The 20,619-nt window shown below is 44.9% G+C and overlaps 1 protein-coding gene across 1 annotated transcript in view; it reads right to left on the bottom strand.

Moving 5' to 3' along the window:
- Positions 1–548: 548 nt before the first annotated feature.
- The window catches only part of T265_07358 (hypothetical protein), a gene marked incomplete at both ends in the record, with an annotated part of 46,711 nt that continues 26,640 nt past the window's right edge, over positions 549–20,619 (bottom strand). The window contains 5 exons of the mRNA XM_009172857.1: positions 549–803; positions 2,615–2,708; positions 9,883–10,435; positions 11,694–11,807; positions 17,007–17,064. Coding sequence (XP_009171121.1) covers positions 549–803; positions 2,615–2,708; positions 9,883–10,435; positions 11,694–11,807; positions 17,007–17,064 — 1,074 coding nt within the window. The remainder of the gene's footprint in view (positions 804–2,614; positions 2,709–9,882; positions 10,436–11,693; positions 11,808–17,006; positions 17,065–20,619) is intronic.

Here is a 20,619-nt window from a genome sequence, read left to right as displayed (position 1 = left end):
ATTAAAAACCACTGTTAACCGGAAATCAACAGATAACGGGCGGTCTTGAACTACTCCTCTGCACATCCAAAAGCAGTATATGCTAGTATAGTTCAGTGATGTTTAGGAGAGAGAGAACGCTGTGCACAGAGGAGGTCGACCGAAGAGCAGCACAACTTGAGGTAAAAAAAGCGATTTCAAAATAGCGGATACCCAGCGGGTGTAATTAAGCGGCAACTAAGACGGGTATTGGTGCCAACACCAAGGCCCAACAAGGAGTAGATCGAAATAGCAGTCATTCCTCATAAAACAGGGACCTCTGAAATCATTAGAAAGGTGCTGAATACTGTTAACATTAGAGTAGCATTACAGAGGGGGAAGACTTTCCGCTCAGTGTTGATGCAGCCGAAGGATCGTCTTTCGGTTGTCAGGACTAGGAATCGTGTATGCAAAATAAAATGTAACGACTGTACGAAGGCTTATATAGGTCAGACAGTCAGGGGATGGTACACCAGAGTTGGTTAGCATAATTGATGCATTAAAAGACCGCCTTGAAACGTAGATGAACATCACGGGATAGTCAAAGATTCGGCAATGGCAAGACATGCACCAGACACTGGGCACAAGATAGATTTGAAGAAAGTGGACATTCTGAGACGGGGAATGGCCGAAACAGTGGAAATTACCAAGCGTCCCGGCGTGAAAGAATAGAGGGTGTAGAACTGATAGCTGTGCAGTGTTTCCAGATCAGTCGAGATGACACGAGGTGTGCAGTTATCAGCCAAATGGTCTGGGTTTAAAATGTGGACATTCTGAGGCGAGGACTAAGATTTACATCACAGTGAATTGTGGCTGAGGCAGTGAAAATCGCCAAGCATCTCAGCGTGGACAGAACAGAGGGCGTAGAACTGGCAAGCACGTAGAGAACGGTTTTAGATCAGCCGAGATGATACAAGGCGATGTGTAATTATCAGCAAAATGGTCTGGGTCTAAAAGTACAAAATCCAATCAGGATAGCGTCCACTTAACCATACCACCCGGCAACCCAAAACGTATTGTCCCGGCGAACTAAATTTGCGAACGAACCTCAAAAGGAATATTCCATTGAGATGTCTTAGACCGGAAAAGCAAGGCCGTGGAATCCGGTTTCAACATAGAGACAACCCCCCTAACCATTCTATCGTAAATCTTAGTCATCCCCACCAACCAACGAACAGGAAATTCAGATCGACACCCAGCACTGATCAACTCGGTTTGCCATAAATCTCTCGGGTTGGTTTTCTGACTGCCTTAAAACCCGATCAACCTGGTTATTTACTCACTTGGCCTGAAGAATCTTTGTGTCAAAGGCGAAACGTTGCCCAGTGTTAAATCCATCGATTGTTTACCAAACCCCTCTGAAACGATGACTACCCAATCGGTCTCAAACATTTTCCAATTGATTTCTGAACAAGCTTAATTGATTTGCAGAAGGCGAACGGCAGACCTGGCGCCATAATAAAGGTGGAAATAAGTTTGAATTTATCTTTGAACGAAATCTGAGACGGGAATACAGTATCTGGGTCAATATTAAAGCTCGATGAATTCATACGCTTCGAACCCCTATACACAAACTCATTCGATATTTGTAGGAAGTAAAAGACTTTCGCGGGGAATCCTATTCGGAAAGCTAAAAGTTTGTATGAGCAGCATATCTTGCTTACCCACGGATACATGCACTAAAAGCCATCAGGACGAGCTCGTTACCACGCCCTTCTCGTTGCAGCGAATACATTATCGGAGCTCGAAAGTATCACAAATAAACATTTCAATGAACAACGAGTTTCTCCTCGTCCTGAAGAATTTGTTCCAACGGAGTTCTGTAGCATCAGGGTAGCTACTGTGGAGTGTGCACTGCTCTGGTGGACAAACTGAACAACGGAGAACATGCGTACGTGTGCTCACGCGTCCTTGCGATTCGTCCTTTCTGACTATCATGGAATGTCTGCATCCCAAGAAAGCAAGTCCATGGGAGCTGGTTCAGGAGTGACTGCGCGGTTCGGAAGTTTCGACTTCAAGTTCCATGAAATCAGATTCATACGGAAATTGGTTGAAGATAAATCACTGGATGTACACCTCAGCTATGAATGCAGGACCAGCGGTTTCAGGTGAAACTGGACAATATATGGCACTTCTACCATCCGCAGTGCAACTACACATAACATACTCGGGAATAGGTTGGCTCGATGCGTAGGAATGCAAGTTTCGGACCAGTCATAGAATAGTGAACGTTCAGGTAGGACATGACGTTGACGGAAACTCGGGGACTGCGCCTACCTGATGGGCTCCAAGAAGGGCGAAACCGGTCGTGGGCCGTCGAAGAGTTTTCAGCAACCTTGGGAGTAGTTCCCTTCATGAAAATAGTTCACGCTTCCTTATGGATCCAACTACTTTTCACCAGTTGCAACGGCATTCCCTCGAGCCTAGAACCTCTAATTGCCGTTTGATAACAAAATCCAATAAAAAGAACATCGCAAAACCTTTAACAGATATAAAAAACACTCGTCTGAAACATGATGCACAAGGGGGGATGAGGAATAATGTGACTATATTGAGGGAGGGGGAGGGGGATAGACCAGTGAATAGAAAGACTGACGTAGACAGGTAGAGAGCGTGAGTAGAAAAGATATCTCTTTGTGCCACCATCTGGGAGGGGAAATGGGGAAGAAACAGGAACAAAGGAAGACAGTCTGAAGGAAACAATGAGAAAAGTTACATCGGCGAGAATCTAACACACAGATCAGCACGTTGTCCAGAAAGCTGTAGAACGTTCCGCTCCTAGAGAGCACGAATGATATACGTTTTGTACGATGTTCAAGAGTTCATAGATCGGAACCGTTTAGCTGAAGGGAAAATAAATAAAGAACTTTTTGGTGCACACTGCATCGTAAGAAGAGCATGTGGTTACGTCAACCATTATAAATAACGCCGCTCCAAACTAACCACTGGAAATGAACGAGACTCGATTACGTCGGGTCCACATGAATGGGATATTCGAAATTTTATACGCACAAGGACACGTGTGCTGATCGGAAAATTCGATCAAACAGTTTGAAGCAATGCCCATATCTTCATCGGATAGGGATCCCGTTCTTTACGGCTATGTCCAAAACGAACGAGAGGAATGCACGCCGAACACGGTTCTTTATCGCCAAATATCCAAAACGAGCTGGATGCTGTCTGAGACAGTTCTAAAGTGCTCATACATCTCAGCAATTCGTTCAAATGAGTACACGGAGGGTATTTATCTGCTCACATTCAGTCCGGGTGTGAGCCACGAAAAAATGAACAACAATAAGTAAAAAAGAGGAAGGCCACACTCCACTTATAATTTCCAACTAGGTACAGGCGGCTATGTAGTACTGACTCTTTCAACATCTGAATACATTGGACCCTCACATTAAGTTTAGCATGGAGCTAGAGTCCACATCGGGCACACTAGCTTTCCTTGACTGCATGACACACAAGAGTGGTGGGAAATTAAAAAAAAACACTGTATACCGGAAATCAACAGATAGCGGTGCGGTCTTAAACTACTCCTCTGCACATCCAAAAGCAGTATATGCTAGCATAGCCTCAGCGATGTTTAGGAGAGTGAGAGCACTGTGTACAGAGGAGGTCGACCGAAGAGGAGCACAACTTGAGGTAAAAAAGCGACTACAAGATAGCGGATACTCAGTGGGTGTAATTAAGCGGCAACTAAGACGGGTATTGGTGCCAACACCAAGGCCCAACAAGGAGTAGATCGAAATAGCAGTCATTCCTCATAAAACAGGGACCTCTGAAATCATTAGAAAGGTGCTGAATACTGTTAACATTAGAGTAGCATTACAGAGGGGGAAGACTTTCCGCTCAGTGTTGATGCAGCCGAAGGATCGTCTTTCGGTTGTCAGGACTAGGAATCGTGTATGCAAAATAAAATGTAACGACTGTACGAAGGCTTATATAGGTCAGACAGTCAGGGGATGGTACACCAGAGTTGGTTAGCATAATTGATGCATTAAAAGACCGTCTTGAAACGTAGATGAACATCACGGGATAGTCAAAGATTCGGCAATGGCAAGACATGCACCAGACACTGGGCACAAGATAGATTTGAAGAAAGTGGACATTCTGAACGGGGGAATGGCCGAAACAGTGGAAATTACCAAGCGTCCCGGCGTGAAAGAATAGAGGGTGTAGAACTGATAGCTGTGCAGTGTTTCCAGATCAGTCGAGATGACACGAGGTGTGCAGTTATCAGCCAAATGGTCTGGGTTTAAAATGTGGACATTCTGAGGCGAGGACTAAGATTTACATCACAGTGAATTGTGGCTGAGGCAGTGAAAATCGCCAAGCATCTCAGCGTGAACAGAGCAGAGGGCGTAGAACTGGCAAGCACGTAGAGAACGGTTTTAGATCAGCCGAGATGATACAAGGCGATGTGTAATTATCAGTGGTCTGGGTTGGGTCTAAAAGTACAAAATCCAATCAGGATAGCGTCCACTTAACCATACCACCCGGCAACCCAAAACGTATTGTCCCGGCGAACTAAATTTGCGAACGAACCTCAAAAGGAATATTCCATTGAGATGTCTTAGACCGGAAAAGCAAGGCCGTGGAATCCGGTTTCAACATAGAGACAACCCCCCTAACCATTCTATCGTAAAAGTCATCCCTCCCCACCAACCAACGAACAGGAAATTCAGATCGACACCCAGCACTGATCAACTCGGTTTGCCATAAATCTCTCGGGTTGTCTGACTGCCTAGTCATCCCCACCAACCAACGAACAGGAAATTCAGATCGACACCCAGCACTGATCAACTCGGTTTGCCATAAATCTCTCGGGTTGGTTTTCTGACTGCCTTAAAACCCGATCAACCTGGTTATTTACTCACTTGGCCTGAAGAATCTTTGTGTCAAAGGCGAAACGTTGCCCAGTGTTAAATCCATCGATTGTTTACCAAACCCCTCTGAAACGATGACTACCCAATCGGTCTCAAACATTTTCCAATTGATTTCTGAACAAGCTTAATTGATTTGCAGAAGGCGAACGGCAGACCTGGCGCCATAATAAAGGTGGAAATAAGTTTGAATTTATCTTTGAACGAAATCTGAGACGGGAATACAGTATCTGGGTCAATATTAAAGCTCGATGAATTCATACGCTTCGAACCCCTATACACAAACTCATTCGATATTTGTAGGAAGTAAAAGACTTTCGCGGGGAATCCTATTCGGAAAGCTAAAAGTTTGTATGAGCAGCATATCTTGCTTACCCACGGATACATGCACTAAAAGCCATCAGGACGAGCTCGTTACCACGCCCTTCTCGTTGCAGCGAATACATTATCGGAGCTCGAAAGTATCACAAATAAACATTTCAATGAACAACGAGTTTCTCCTCGTCCTGAAGAATTTGTTCCAACGGAGTTCTGTAGCATCAGGGTAGCTACTGTGGAGTGTGCACTGCTCTGGTGGACAAACTGAACAACGGAGAACATGCGTACGTGTGCTCACGCGTCCTTGCGATTCGTCCTTTCTGACTATCATGGAATGTCTGCATCCCAAGAAAGCAAGTCCATGGGAGCTGGTTCAGGAGTGACTGCGCGGTTCGGAAGTTTCGACTTCAAGTTCCATGAAATCAGATTCATACGGAAATTGGTTGAAGATAAATCACTGGATGTACACCTCAGCTATGAATGCAGGACCAGCGGTTTCAGGTGAAACTGGACAATATATGGCACTTCTACCATCCGCAGTGCAACTACACATAACATACTCGGGAATAGGTTGGCTCGATGCGTAGGAATGCAAGTTTCGGACCAGTCATAGAATAGTGAACGTTCAGGTAGGACATGACGTTGACGGAAACTCGGGGACTGCGCCTACCTGATGGGCTCCAAGAAGGGCGAAACCGGTCGTGGGCTGTCGAAGAGTTTTCAGCAACCTTGGGAGTAGTTCCCTTCATGAAAATAGTTCACGCTTCCTTATGGATCCAACTACGTTTCACCAGTTGCAACGGCATTCCCTCGAGCCTAGAACCTCTAATTGCCGTTTGATAACAAAATCCAATAAAAAGAACATCGCAAAACCTTTAACAGATATAAAAAACACTCGTCTGAAACATGATGCACAAGGGGGGATGAGGAATAATGTGACTATATTGAGGGAGGGGGAGGGGGATAGACCAGTGAATAGAAAGACTGACGTAGACAGGTAGAGAGCGTGAGTAGAAAAGATATCTCTTTGTGCCACCATCTGGGAGGGGAAATGGGGAAGAAACAGGAACAAAGGAAGACAGTCTGAAGGAAACCAGGAGAAAAGTTACATCGGCGAGAATCTAACACACAGATCAGCACGTTGTCCAGAAAGCTGTAGAACGTTCCGCTCCTAGAGAGCACGAATGATATACGTTTTGTACGATGTTCAAGAGTTCATAGATCGGAACCGTTTAGCTGAAGGGAAAATAAATAAAGAACTTTTTGGTGCACACTGCATCGTAAGAAGAGCATGTGGTTACGTCAACCATTATAAATAACGCCGCTCCAAACTAACCACTGGAAATGAACGAGACTCGATTACGTCGGGTCCACATGAATGGGATATTCAAAATTTTATACGCACAAGGACACGTGTGCTGATCGGAAAATTCGATCAAACAGTTTGAAGCAATGCCCATATCTTCATCGGATAGGGATCCCGTTCTTTACGGCTATGTCCAAAACGAACGAGAGGAATGCACGCCGAACACGGTTCTTTATCGCCAAATATCCAAAACGAGCTGGATGCTGTCTGAGACAGTTCTAAAGTGCTCATACATCTCAGCAATTCGTTCAAATGAGTACACGGAGGGTATTTATCTGCTCACATTCAGTCCGGGTGTGAGCCACGAAAAAATGAACAACAATAAGTAAAAAAGAGGAAGGCCACACTCCACTTATAATTTCCAACTAGGTACAGGCGGCTATGTAGTACTGAGGTCAGCAGCTTGATTGGAAGCTAAAGTAATGAGTGACTGACTTCACTATCCATACCCGATGGGAGTCTCATCCTTTTCACTGTGATTTAGATTATCCAGGATGTTGTGCTCAACACTCAACTAAGGTTTCCCAACAGATCTGTGATATCCAACTTGAACACTGCAGTAATAAGTACATAATGTTCAGCCAGCCAATTTTTCCCTTCCATCGCGTCCGGCCAACAGAAGAGTCCCTAACGAGTAGCAAAGATAGAGTGACTGGAGTCAGAAGCATGACAAATCAGTCCAGAAGACTCACAGAAGAAGGATAATGCGTTTTGATGTTTGAATTCAGTGAAGTGTTCTTTGGATAGTTGGTCAAAAGTTCATTTTGACGGATTCGAAGACAGAGTGCATTCAATCCATCAAGTTCTTAGGTGAAAATAACAGAATCAGTTACCAGGAACGGGAAAGCTGCCAGTAGACAAGTAGACGCTAAACTTGTGGTGTCAAAAAAGGCATATCACTGGGTCTTAAGGGTCGTGTGTTCCAGGCCACCAATTTGGCTCCAACCAAATTGCTCAGCTCAGTGAACAAACCAACGGGCATCAGTACAGTCTGAGCTACCAATATTCCCTCCAATCACAAGGTTCAAATCGATGTTTTATACACACGATAGCTGACAGTGGTAGCCTGGTCTTAACACACAGTATACTGGTTGCTGCTCCCCTCGTTGTGGACAGGTTAGGTACCGTAACCGACTTTCCAATTTTTTTTCACATTTCTATGTCACTAATCTGTCTGTTCTGGTCCAGTAACTACAACCAGCAAGTGAATGGACAGGAACATAATTTTTCAAACGGTCGCATATGCTTTTCGACAACTAAAACAGTCGCGAAATGGTTAGCTTGAAGGATATACTGTTAGTCCTCTAATGAACTCGTAGTGCGAGCTAAATCGTCAATCACACGCTTATACATAACAGGACCTCGCTTGTCAGTTGGAGTTTCGTACTGATGTACAGCTTCGAAACAGTTTATGATTGTGGTAGGTTCAGCTGGTATGCCTTTACTTATAATTGCACACCCAGTGGAACGAAAGCTAGTGCGATAGCATTAGGATTTTTACAGCGATGCTAGTGTTCAATTAATAATGTCCATACAACCCTGAGAGTGCATGAGAGAGATCCTTTATCTGTTACGTTGGGAATACTCATTCGGCAGACTTTTGGCGGTTCGCCCGTAATCAACAGGGAATGTCAGAGGAGTTGACGGTAAGTCAATTCCTTGGTACGAGATTACGAACACAACGGGTGACTGTTAGTGATTATCGACGAAAGAGCGATACGTGGCAATAGATATGGTATGGCAAAATGTTCCACATCCACACGAAAAAGCTAAGTTCTCCAGTATCTAGATGTTTTCAAAATAGAAATCACTGTGCAGTCATTCGATTTTCGTACGACAACCACCAACAGTAAATATTCAGTTGGAACCAGCATGGTGATGGATTTTGATGGGATTGGATGAGAGGCTCCAACTGTTTGCTTCTAGCATCTTAGTGCACCTCGTACGCATGGTATGGACGACAGTTGGATTAGAGTACTGTATGTCAATGACAGAGCATTCTGGGAAACGACTTGCTGTGCGGTCTGAGGTTTTCCTCTTGATTCCCTGCAGTATGAATAGAACTTTCAGATGACATGTCACAGAAGCATGATTGTTAAGGGTTGCAGTTTTTTATTCATAAGATATAAAGCAATTTGCTTACTGTCTCTGATCGACAGGACTTTCGCCCGCCCGAAGATATGTTAAGCCACTGGAATAAAACTCCGAAGAGTTGCTCCCGTCTGTTGACACTAAACTGATGTTTATCAGGACACTTTAAGTCTCCCTCCGGGTCATCCTAAGAGTGTCACCGAGATATCTTTCGAAAAGTCAGCGGACGTATTGAAAAGAAAGGGATACAGAGTCGGTACAACGGTTCAGCTTATTATCTCGACGGACGTTCAATCTGGCTATGTGTGTAGGTCTTAGCACTGGTCAAAATGACAACAGAACTATGTATAGCAACTTATCAGTGTTTACGTGGGTTTTTGTCGCTCAACTGTGAACACAGCGAAGGTAAGTGAGTGGGACAGAAAAATTACCGGAGAAGCCACGCAGTCACTCCGAAGGAGAACATGCGCTTGGTGTAGTCATTCACTTGTTGATAGGCTACCACAGTAAGAAATAAATGAAATAAAGTGCAGTGGACATCGGTTCCAGGCCATTTGCTCCAAATTAAGTGTGAAGACTCGTTCCAATGATTGTAGATATAGAAGAACTGCCAGACGGTGATCCTATCAAACAATGTAATGAGTGAAGACAGGCACCAGTTACTACGACTTGTTTTGTCGAAGGTGAGGTTCAATGTCCCTTTGCCTACCTGGGCCTTCCAAAAGTCCCAGAAATTCGGAGCTTGGTTGAAGCATCAGAAGATGAGAACACTTGCTAATTTGACATGGGGTGATTGATGGAAATCCGAATAAATTGACGACATACAAGTTGAGGTTATCTTGTCAGGTAGCTGTATCCTGTACGGAGTACATGCCGACAGATGAAATTTTAGTGCAATTTACTTGATGCAAGGAGACGTCTTGGTGACAACATCAGGATCACCACACTGAAAATGAAGCTCGGATCAGACGAAGTGTAGTGAAGGGTAATTTACGCTTTTTTTCACGATAAGTAGTTTAACGAGATGTCGGCTGACCCGGGTTGACGCTATCAAACTTGTGAGAGACGGTTCCTGTTGCAGCACAGTAAATATTGTGGCTATTAGCACACAACGGGTTGACTGGATGATTATATCGCGGAGTCAGCAGAGACTAGGCATACATTAGATATATTAACGGTTCGATCGAAAGTAGGTATACTTACGCAGATGTGACGTCCATCGTACTTTTATCCCGGACGTTGGTGCCCAGTTTTGGCCACTCGACTTCAGAATTAGTCGACCGCAGTGAAAGTGGCTTCACTGAAGTAGAAAGTGCAGGCGATCCTACTACAGCGTTTTGTGTCCCGTTTAACTCTCTGTTTACTGACTTTCCTTCGGGTTTTGTATCAGACTTGCTCAGTTCTTTCATTGATCCGTTTGATTCTGGAATTATCGTTGTTGGTCCGCCAGTTTTTTGTGAATTTCGTTCATTTGTTCCCACTTTGACAGTTGCCATGGTCGAGCGACTCTGACTTCGGCCGACCGTGGCATCCGAACCGGCAGCATGGCTTTGTGGCACTGCGATCTGAGAAGCATGCTTTTGTGAGTAACGTGGCTTGAGGCCGTGCTTGGTGGTACCACTAAGTGCCCCATTTGTATTTACGGTACTCCCACTGCTACCGACTCCACCGTGTTTCGTTTGTTGACTATGATTCGGAGTGCTTCCATGCAGCATCGGATGCACTCCACCACTTGATGCAGCCAGAGGTTCAAGCTCTTTGTTCCCATTCAAACTACAGGCGTTGAATTCGGGCAGAAGACACTGAGAGATCGTATCTTCATGCCCTGGACGAGGTAAATGTTGTGACAAAAACACTGCATGTCCATTACCATTTGCCGGTTGTGTACCGCTTGTTAGTGACGTGCCATTCTCTGGTGTCCCGTATCCATTTGCCGTCGTCTGTTGACCAGCCATGTGTGGATGACCAACACCATATTCCGTGGGTAGATGAGACAAACTCTGACCGGACCAGTAGTTCATTGGAGTCATAGCTAACGCTCCTCCGGGCATAGAGGACGCGGTGGACACGGAGGCGTGCGAATGACCGGTAGGACTGAATGGACCGGTGTAACCACCAGTTCCCAAACCATGTCCCATCAACATTGCAGCCGCGCTTAGATTCGCATGAATGGGATGAGACAAGCCGGCCAAATGGTTATGCTGGTTAGTTCCCGGCCCGGCAAGAGGGGAACCTTGTTGTTGCTGTTGTGGTGGCGGCGGTGGTGGCTGAGTCAACGGCCCAAAGTGATGATGGTGATGGTGTGAATTGTGGTGTAAGGGTGAGAATAATGGGGCAGGTGGATAGACTATGATTCGGGGTGCTTCCATGCAGCATCGGATGCACTCCACCACTTGATGCAGCCAGAGGTTCAAGCTCTTTGTTCCCATTCAAACTACAGGCGTTGAATTCGGGCAGAAGACACTGAGAGATCGTATCTTCATGCCCTGGACGAGGTAAATGTTGTGACAAAAACACTGCATGTCCATTACCATTTGCCGGTTGTGTACCGCTTGTTAGTGACGTGCCATTCTCTGGTGTCCCGTATCCATTTGCCGTCGTCTGTTGACCAGCCATGTGTGGATGACCAACACCATATTCCGTGGGTAGATGAGACAAACTCTGACCGGACCAGTAGTTCATTGGAGTCATAGCTAACGCTCCTCCGGGCATAGAGGACGCGGTGGACACGGAGGCGTGCGAATGACCGGTAGGACTGAATGGACCGGTGTAACCACCAGTTCCCAAACCATGTCCCATCAACATTGCAGCCGCGCTTAGATTCGCATGAATGGGATGAGACAAGCCGGCCAAATGGTTATGCTGGTTAGTTCCCGGCCCGGCAAGAGGGGAACCTTGTTGTTGCTGTTGTGGTGGCGGCGGTGGTGGCTGAGTCAACGGCCCAAAGTGATGATGGTGATGGTGTGAATTGTGGTGTAAGGGTGAGAATAATGAGGTGGGTGGATAGCTGTAACCGAAGCTGAGCATGTTCGCAGCTGCCGCAGCATTAGGGAAAAGTGCACCGGGCTTAGGTGGCAAAGTCACATCCAAGAGACTGTTGCAGTTGAAATGCCATGAAGGTCGCGGCTCTAGAATAAACGACAAATGAGTGAAAATGAGCAATACTGATAAAACAAAGGAAATGTGACAAGTAGACACGTAAGGTTAGCAAACACATGTTATCGTAAGGTTTCATGCATTAACTATGTAGACCGACGGGGACACAATAAATAGGGAATAAATGTAATACACTCTCAACGGTACTGATTTATGGCATCCTCATAGCTGTTATCGACAGAAAACAGTAAGAACATACGATCGTCCAAACTGGTAGCTACCATGAACTATACTGATGCCTAGGACAACGCGAGGGTTCTAGAAAGAGCGCATTCACTTGACATTGCCGATTACGGAGGCGACAGGCGATGGGAGAAAACAACGATCTTCCCCTGATTAAAAACTAGTCGTGGGGCAGCTCCATCGACTGCACAAGAAAGTAGTGTCTCGCACATCATTTATCAATAAAAAAGATGAAACACCGAGGCTAGCGAGGTAACATAAGACCCATGGGACGCAAACCTCCCATCATCCTAAAAGTAAACGAGATAGCAACATCTTGGATAACCGCATTTGAACGACAACCGCCCCAAAAACGAGAACCCATGGAACATCATCAATACACCACTGGTGCATATTGGTTTCTCACCCATAAACTCCCTGGAACAATGTTTGGTTAAAATGATTATAAGTTCCATATATCCTGAACTGCACACACATAATCTTGTACGCGTACGGACTTCAACATTTTCGTGTGCCAACAATGAGTGGATCTGGAAACATTCCACAAATAGAGCCGGCGTGACAATCCAGGCCGAAAAAACCTACCCAACTCGGTTAGTCGTCATCTGATTGGATAGCGACCAAACATATACCGTCTCAGTTTTACGTTTAATCCTCTGTTCTCACAAAATGATGCCCAGATGCATTACAAAGAAAATCGTCCAGCAACGTTTCGGAGCTGGCCAATTCCACTCGTAACGTACCGATTGATAGCCACAGGGTCTCAGTGGGCTAGATTGTTATCCTGGTAATCCTAGTGATAGCGCTAATGACTATTTTTCTCAAACCAAGGGCATCACTGGTTGAATCCTTGCGTACCGCATTTTCAGACAGGACCGTAGAAGAACAACACCTGTATCCCTACAGCACGCGAATGAGGTAAAAACCTATGAGGGCCTTCCAGGGGGCCGACAGCTTTATTATCAAATCCATATTCCAGTAGGACAGGAACCTCTGATCATTCAGTTTTCGCCACTATACTGAGGTCTATGCAGCGATCAACCTAGACGATGGAGAACATGTTCACTAAAATACATCTGTATGGCAGCGAAGCACCAGTGTTGGACACTGATGCCGTCGATGATTATCATGTTCGAAGCTGTAGCGATTACCTGTAGAGTCCGATCATAAGTGTTTTGATGTTATCTCTTCTGAGGTGGTGGCTAACTGTGAAGTTGCCAGGGCACACAGAACCCGAAGTGAGACCAACGTCCTACAGGATGACAACGCTACCGGCCAATAGTGAATGCTCTCCAGGCACGTCAGCAGAGAGTTTCACTGAAGACAATCTTGTACCTGGATTGTCCAATTAGCTGCGCACTGTTGTTTTTGCCAACATGCAGCTTAACACAATCGACGACTTCGAATAAACACCGACTAACCTCAAATGTTGCCGAACCAGCAAGATATAAGGACCAGTTGAGAGCGAAGGCGTTTGAACATCCAATAAAGCACGAAAGGAGCGGCGAACAATGTTGTTTTTAACCCAGTGAAAACCTATAATTTAACAATCAAACTGGAGTGAGGCGAGTCCTATTTAACTAATTTTCGGGAATGCGCCTCGCGGAATTTGCTGCATCTGATGGCATGAGGTCACGTGTTTTGTTTGCTTCATTTCAGATACACTTGTTTCACCCTGGATGAACAAACTCAGAAAGGACTGCTGTTAATGAGGGATAAATTTTGGCTGGTAGAGGACCAGCTCAGAAGTTATCGCTTTAATTGGGTTCCATCACGCGGCTCCCAAAGAAGAACTATGAATATCTAAAGTAGATATGCGGTCGGGTCCTGAATATCTTTGTTATGCACCATACAGATGAAAAGCATGTTGTTAAACTCCCAACTACCTTGAAAAGAAGCCTGGTTGACATGCGCTTGCGAGAAAGGCGCTTTATACCGGAATACAAAAAAGCCCATTTTATGAGATTTTCATCCCGATTTCTGTTGCGACTTGGGATAGCGGGTTGGAGGGTAATTGAAAGGCATCAATTTCAAGTAAAACCCCGGATAAAATAAAATCTAAATGATCTTAATTAAGGTCAGCGTCGCCCCCCTTTGGAAGGAATCTTCCTTGTGGAGTCTATTGTACCTCCTATCCCACATGTCCGTACGTCAAAGTTCCCACTCACAGCAGTTCGTCGGGTTAAATCAAGAGGTTATTCAACCTTAGTCCGTTGTTGTTCGTGTCCACCACGTTGGGGTGTCTGCGCGATCCCCCCTGTGTGTGAATGGAGACGCTGTAAGATATGGCTGCTAATTGATGTCAATGGCGTTGTTGTCGTCATTTCTATTTAGAGTGAGTGTCTGGAGGAGTACGCACGGCGGTGAAACATCAATACTGAACGCTGATGTGCTGTCGATGATGATGAATAGAAAGTACAATTGTTCACTTGATCAATTTATGAATTAATAAGCTAATTTGCATATTTAACATGTCAAGTTGGCTTAGGATTAAAACATTGAATAGCATCGGGTCTTCGAGTATATATATATACAACACTCCTGAAGAAGGGACAATCCGCACTTAGCGATACTGGTTCTCCCAATGGATGTCACTAAGCTACGAGTTTCACTACAGTACTAACGAATTCTTTGCTGGGATTTGACTAAGTTTATTTGCACGAAAGCAGTTGCTAAAAATCTGTTAGCTGCGTTCGCTTAATAGCAGTTGTGCAAAAAATTCAGCACAGATCTTCAAAATCTTCAGACAACACCACAGCTTTGTTCGATTACAAATGGATCATATAAGACATGATAGGGTAGTGTAGGATCCAATTTCATCATTTTCTGTCGAGGATGAAGCCCTATGAGGATTTTCAACGCCATGGTTCTCGACTGAAAGTCTCCATCTACAGAAAGAAAGCTATCGAAATCTGTAACGAGTGGATAAACGCCATATGACATCCAGAAACTCAACAACTGTGAGTTGCTCTCCAATAGCCAATGGGCGGTGGTGATATTTTCCTTCACAATGTCATGCCAAGGATCGTTCGAAGAAGCTGTGGACACGGACAGTAATTTTCACGACAGCTTATAGTCAGGCAGCGTAGGTATTTTAATACCTTCATTCTTTGTGCCAGGAAGACTGCAGTGCAACTAGGCGTCCAAATGATTGTTATTCATCTCGTGCTACCCCCTTGGTGCTTAACGGTTCTGCACCTGCACATCTAATTTCGCGTTGCCCGAGTTGTTGCATTTGTAAATGTCATTAAACTAAAAAGCCGATGTAAAAGGTTTTTTCTCAGTTGGATCGTTGTGGCAGCAATCACTCAACACTGTGGCATCCACTTGGACTAAAACGCTCGTTCGTTGTAATGCTTCTGGTTCTAATGAGGTTCTACTGTCTGTCGGATATCCAGTTGAGACACTCTCAGTCAATACATTTGGGTGTAAGGATGAACGGAATGCTGTGAGATATTCTACGATCTGACCCACTGAATACTATCAGCAAACTTATCAATGAATTCGTCTGGAGAAAGCAGTATTAATCCATTTCGCACGCACAACATCAACCGCCAGTGTTAGCTACGGGACATGGAGCAGATCTCATAATAAATCATAGAGTTCCCCGCATCTATCAGTAGATACGGGGAATGTCGCAGCATTCCCGTTCGTTTATCCAGATTGGGCAACAGAACCGTGCGATTCCTGAGGTTATTTTTATCTCTGAACTTTTTGCACCTCATTAAACGGACCTAGTACTGCTTGTCACCTCCCCAGGGTGGAAATACATAGCCCGTATGCCCCAGTATTGTTTCAACACAATTGGTTCACTTTTGTGCTGTTCGAATCTACTGACCGGAAGACATCATAGCACGTAGCTAAGGCTTTATCAGTCTGCACACCTGACGAACGAGTGTCAGCTAGCCCGAGAAACTGACACCAGGTTTGAGCCTTCAGGTGACGCAGATCTGTCGGTGTGGAAAGAATGAACAATCAAATCAATACATTAAAAGGATCTATTTTAACTTAGCAATGCCCAGTGTTGAAGATCAAGTACTTGGCCCCGCCTTGCCTCACGGTTACGGTAGCTGGTCGTTTCGGGTTCAGCATATTTGATGGCCTAAAGCAGTGCTCAAGACGACACCAGCTCTGTGATTTAGGGGACGGCAGTGTCCCATTACCTAGTCAAATATAGATGGCACGCTGTTTGGACAAGGAAAGCCCTTGTGTCGGATCCTGGCCGCTCTGGACTTTAGCTAGTCAGACGTTGACCAGTTACAGTTTCAGTCGGTTTGCAAAGTTCGTTATCGGAAAGCCTCTCAGTCGCAGTATAGTATATGATTTAGCGAGTGGATAGAGGTCTGATAGACCGGGTGACTTCTTGTCTGATTTTAGATAAGTACACACGAATAGGGGTGTCCATGTAATTCGAACGCAAGGCACCGTTTTTGTGTGAACCGTCGACGCAATGACATTAGACAGGCAAACACATCACATCTTCAAGTCTCCGATCTCAACAGCTGACCGAATACCATTCTCCTTTAGAACTGATTACGGCGAAGCCAACGGATTTTGTAGGATTTGCGAGTTCACTCGTCGCATACAACGGGAGGCAGCGTTTGTTTCTTCGCTCAACGTCCTTCGAACCTATCCAAGATTGCAGTGGAAATAGGTACACGGAGGAGTGATGAAAACCACTGACTTGTCGGTTGAATGAGGAACAACCAAGGGACAAACAAGAAGTGAGTTGGCGCACCACGTTAAGAGGGAGAGGACTTTGGAACAGAAATTCTGGGAACAGGCAGGTGAGTACTCACATCGGTTAGGATATCTGTTGATCTGAGCACAACTGAATAGATGGCGCTCGTTGCAACAAAGAGAGGAGAGAGCAGAATAAGCGATCACCAAAAGTTAGGTAAATGGAGAAAAGAATGAGGAAGACGGCGTTAGAATAGTAACAATAAAAATGCCACGAGTGGTAATGGTTGGGGTGAGAAGGGAACTACCTCTTCTGAAGGACAGTTCCATCAGCTGCATTTGCTTCACCTTGTCATCCTTATCAGACTGGAAGATAAATTCAGATAGGTCAGCTGGATGACAGAACAGAAACGTTTGTCGACGCATAGAGTATATGGCGTTTGGGGACATGCTGTACCATTCCGTGTAAAAGTAAAAATTAGGCACACCACTAATTAGCCGCATGATGCTAAAAGTCCGAGGACTAGAGATCGGTTGATTATTCTATCCAAAGGAAAATCGTTGCTTCTGAGCTTTCAAACGTTTGTCTGCATGACTCATGGAATAGAATGGTGTATTTCACTGCGATTCAAATATCGCCAGAATAAAAGCGCAGAAAGAAGATTTGGAAGTGCGATTTAACGCAAACTCAGGGAGGACTGACGATCTAAGGAAAACTAAACAAAGACAAATACGGGTGTATGCAGTATTCCTCATTTGAAGAAACACCTTCAGATATCAAAATGTGCCTTTTGAGGGGCCGTTTCCTATTGATGGATCCAAACATCCGTTCTCCCTTAAGCATCTGTCGATGTTGTCCATTCGATTTCAGCGACGCTGAACAATCAAAACACTGTTCATCACCTATTGGTACGGCTTTGAGAAAGTTGATCTTCTGGGGGGACCTATTAGGCCATGGATTTATCGTATTTCTCGATCTTTTGAGGCCGGCTGAGGACTGGAATGGTACACGTTCTTATGTGTTCAAAAATAAAGCAGACGTCCACACCATGAAGGGCTGAAATTTCGGAAGACAGGAGTTACAAAAGCAGTGTATAAGGAGCTAAACAATCCTGTTGGAAATACACGTTTCAGGGTGGAAAGCGAGCAAGTCGTGATGCAGGAGCGAGCAACTGAATTAAGGAGAATGTGGTTAGGATAAAAAATCGTTCGCATCAAAATCGGATCAAAGTTGAAGGGCCCGTTCAACGAGTGAATGGAATTTGATAGCTCGAAATGTGAAGGGCAAAAGTCGTGCAATAAAATGAGTGAGAGTTTGCTGGAAGACGGCTCCAGTAAGACCGCTGCGTTTTGACAACTTGAGGAGCAAGTTAGGTTATTTATTGGAGACCAGGAACAAGACAGAGAACAGTTAAACAGCAACAAGCACAATGATGCAGTTCGATTCGGACCACTTGCAGGGACAGAATTATAACAATCAAAACATTTCCGGGTTTTTTCGTGAACTTCTGCATGTACGGAGTCGAGATTTCACGGTACAATCTTAGATAAGAGCAGGCTTCTAAGGATGGATTTCTCAGTGTGAGAAAACCGATGAGAGATCCTACATTAATTTTTCCGCACTTAGGCTGAAACCCGAAGACTAGGCTTATCTGGTGAGTCACAAATAGGACGACTTTTCAGAAAAATCTCCATACTACTAACAAATAAAACAACCTCCGATACCTTGAATATCCTCTCAACTAAGTACTGAAGTATCTTAAGCAATGAGCATCTGATAAACAAGCGAGGGATTCGTTCGAAGCTAGATTGAGTAACCGCCCGCATCAATTGAGTGCACAAGTGAGTCGTAAATACAATACATGTGAACACTGAAGTGCTTTTTACGAGGAGCGAGGGGCTGGTCGAAAAAGCGCTGGCCTTGGAAGCGCACGAGTTGGGTTGTACTTTTGCAACCTTTGACGCAAAGCTGAGGTGGACAATAACAGCTATGATAAAAGATGAATTGACGAGTCATTCTTCCAATCTGTCGGAAATAAAACCAGATACCGTTATCGTATGGCATGGGTAACAGGAAGACGACCAAGCACCAATTGCTTTGTTCAACGAATCTGACGATATTTGACCGGTACCAAGCAGACCAAATCACTCGGAGGACGAACAAATGAAAAACATTAAATGCTTTTGAACATACGTTACCACTTGGTTTGTTGTAATGTCTATGACAGACTGTCTTCTATTCTCCATTTTGTTTAAAGGTCTTCCTAGGTAGTAGCTCAGCATGATACGGGTTGGAGAGATTGCCATTGCGGAATTATCACCACACACAACCAGTCATGCTGCATCTAAGCACGCGGTGTCTGTATGTGTTTGCGGGCTCCTGATTTGTTACAAGCAATCAGCACTCATAAATAAACTAAACAACAGTACTGCTGAGATTCATGGTGCTATTTCAAGGATGGTTACCGATCGCATTGAATGTGAAACTGTCATGATTTCTCCGGGTTAGAGTCGTCAATACGCAGACACACAACATTTGTTCTGTGGATTATAAGCAGGTACAGCATGTGACGAAGATGACAACTGCTAAGAGCAAGACAGATCAACCACGTTCAGTTTACGTGTGGAGGAGAAAAAAACAGGAAAGATTCGTGTTTGTCTGAGCACAGAGGATACATGTGCATCTGGTTTTTGAGAAATATGACTGTGTTTGCTTGTGAGACCAACAGGTACGGTCGTCGGATTTTCAAAAGATCAACTGTCCTTCAATGAGGACAATTCAAAACTGTATTCGTTTCACATACGTTTCGTTCTTATGCTGATTTGGAGTTTGATGTTTGAGAAAAACTGGACTGGAAGTGGTGAAGTTAGACAAAAAGCAGTCACGGAGCCGTAGTATGTGTAGTGCTCAATATAAACGAAGAACACCCTATGGAGTGGGCAACAAGGTTATCTTCGCAGAAGATTCCTTACTTGGAGGGGGTATAAGTTGCCGCTCCACCAGACGCAAATATCTTCTGCACAATTACTGTGGAGAACAAATGGTCCGAGAGTGACATATTCACGTACTCATGCACCCTTCCCTAGAAGGAGCATCACCGGGTCACACCAAAATGTTCCTCCGATCGAAAATGTTCTTCGAGGGAGAGATAACTGGTAAAAAACCGTCCAGCTGTAGCATCTTTTCGGTACCTAACTGCCATGCCACCTGAAGGTTGCACGAGAGCTGGGATACTGCCAGGTTGCCCAAGCCTAGACAGGGGGAGGTCGTCAGTGACATATTCACGTACTCATGCACCCTTCCCTAGAAGGAGCATCACCGGGTCACACCAAAATGTTCCTCCGATCGAAAATGTTCTTCGAGGGAGAGATAACTGGTAAAAAACCGTCCAGCTGTAGCATCTTTTCGGTACCTAACTGCCATGCCACCTGAAGGTTGCACGAGAGCTGGGATACTGCCAGGTTGCCCAAGCCTAGACAGGGGGAGGTCGTCAGGTAGAAAGTTCGTTCGAACCACGGACCTTCCGGTCAGCAAATTCGCGCTCTAACCACTTGGGCCATCTCGCCCCAAGATGACTGATAAGAAACCTACCGCAGGCTTTCTGCACCAGGGCGATGAAATTATGTATTGCCTATAGTTGAAGGGGTTGTGGAACCCGTCTTCGTATCATTTGTATCTGAACAGTCATCCTTCCATCCTGGTGTGGCTGTTCTTGTTCGTCAAACTGAGAGGACAGGATCACAAAACGATCTTTTACAGAACCGATGGAAAGCATCACTTCACAATCTTGAAAGCTAGTAGGAGCCACCCAACCTCGCATTCATAATGTCCAAGCGAATGGTAACGAAACACTTGCAAGCCAATTGCCAAACTCAACGAACAAATCAACTGCCATCTGATCAACAGTCAGTCAACAGGAT

The sequence above is a fragment of the Opisthorchis viverrini genome (assembly GCF_000715545.1).
Source record: "Opisthorchis viverrini unplaced genomic scaffold opera_v5_169, whole genome shotgun sequence".
NCBI lineage: Eukaryota > Metazoa > Platyhelminthes > Trematoda > Opisthorchiida > Opisthorchiidae > Opisthorchis > Opisthorchis viverrini.
This window is presented reverse-complemented; position numbering and strand designations above follow the sequence as displayed.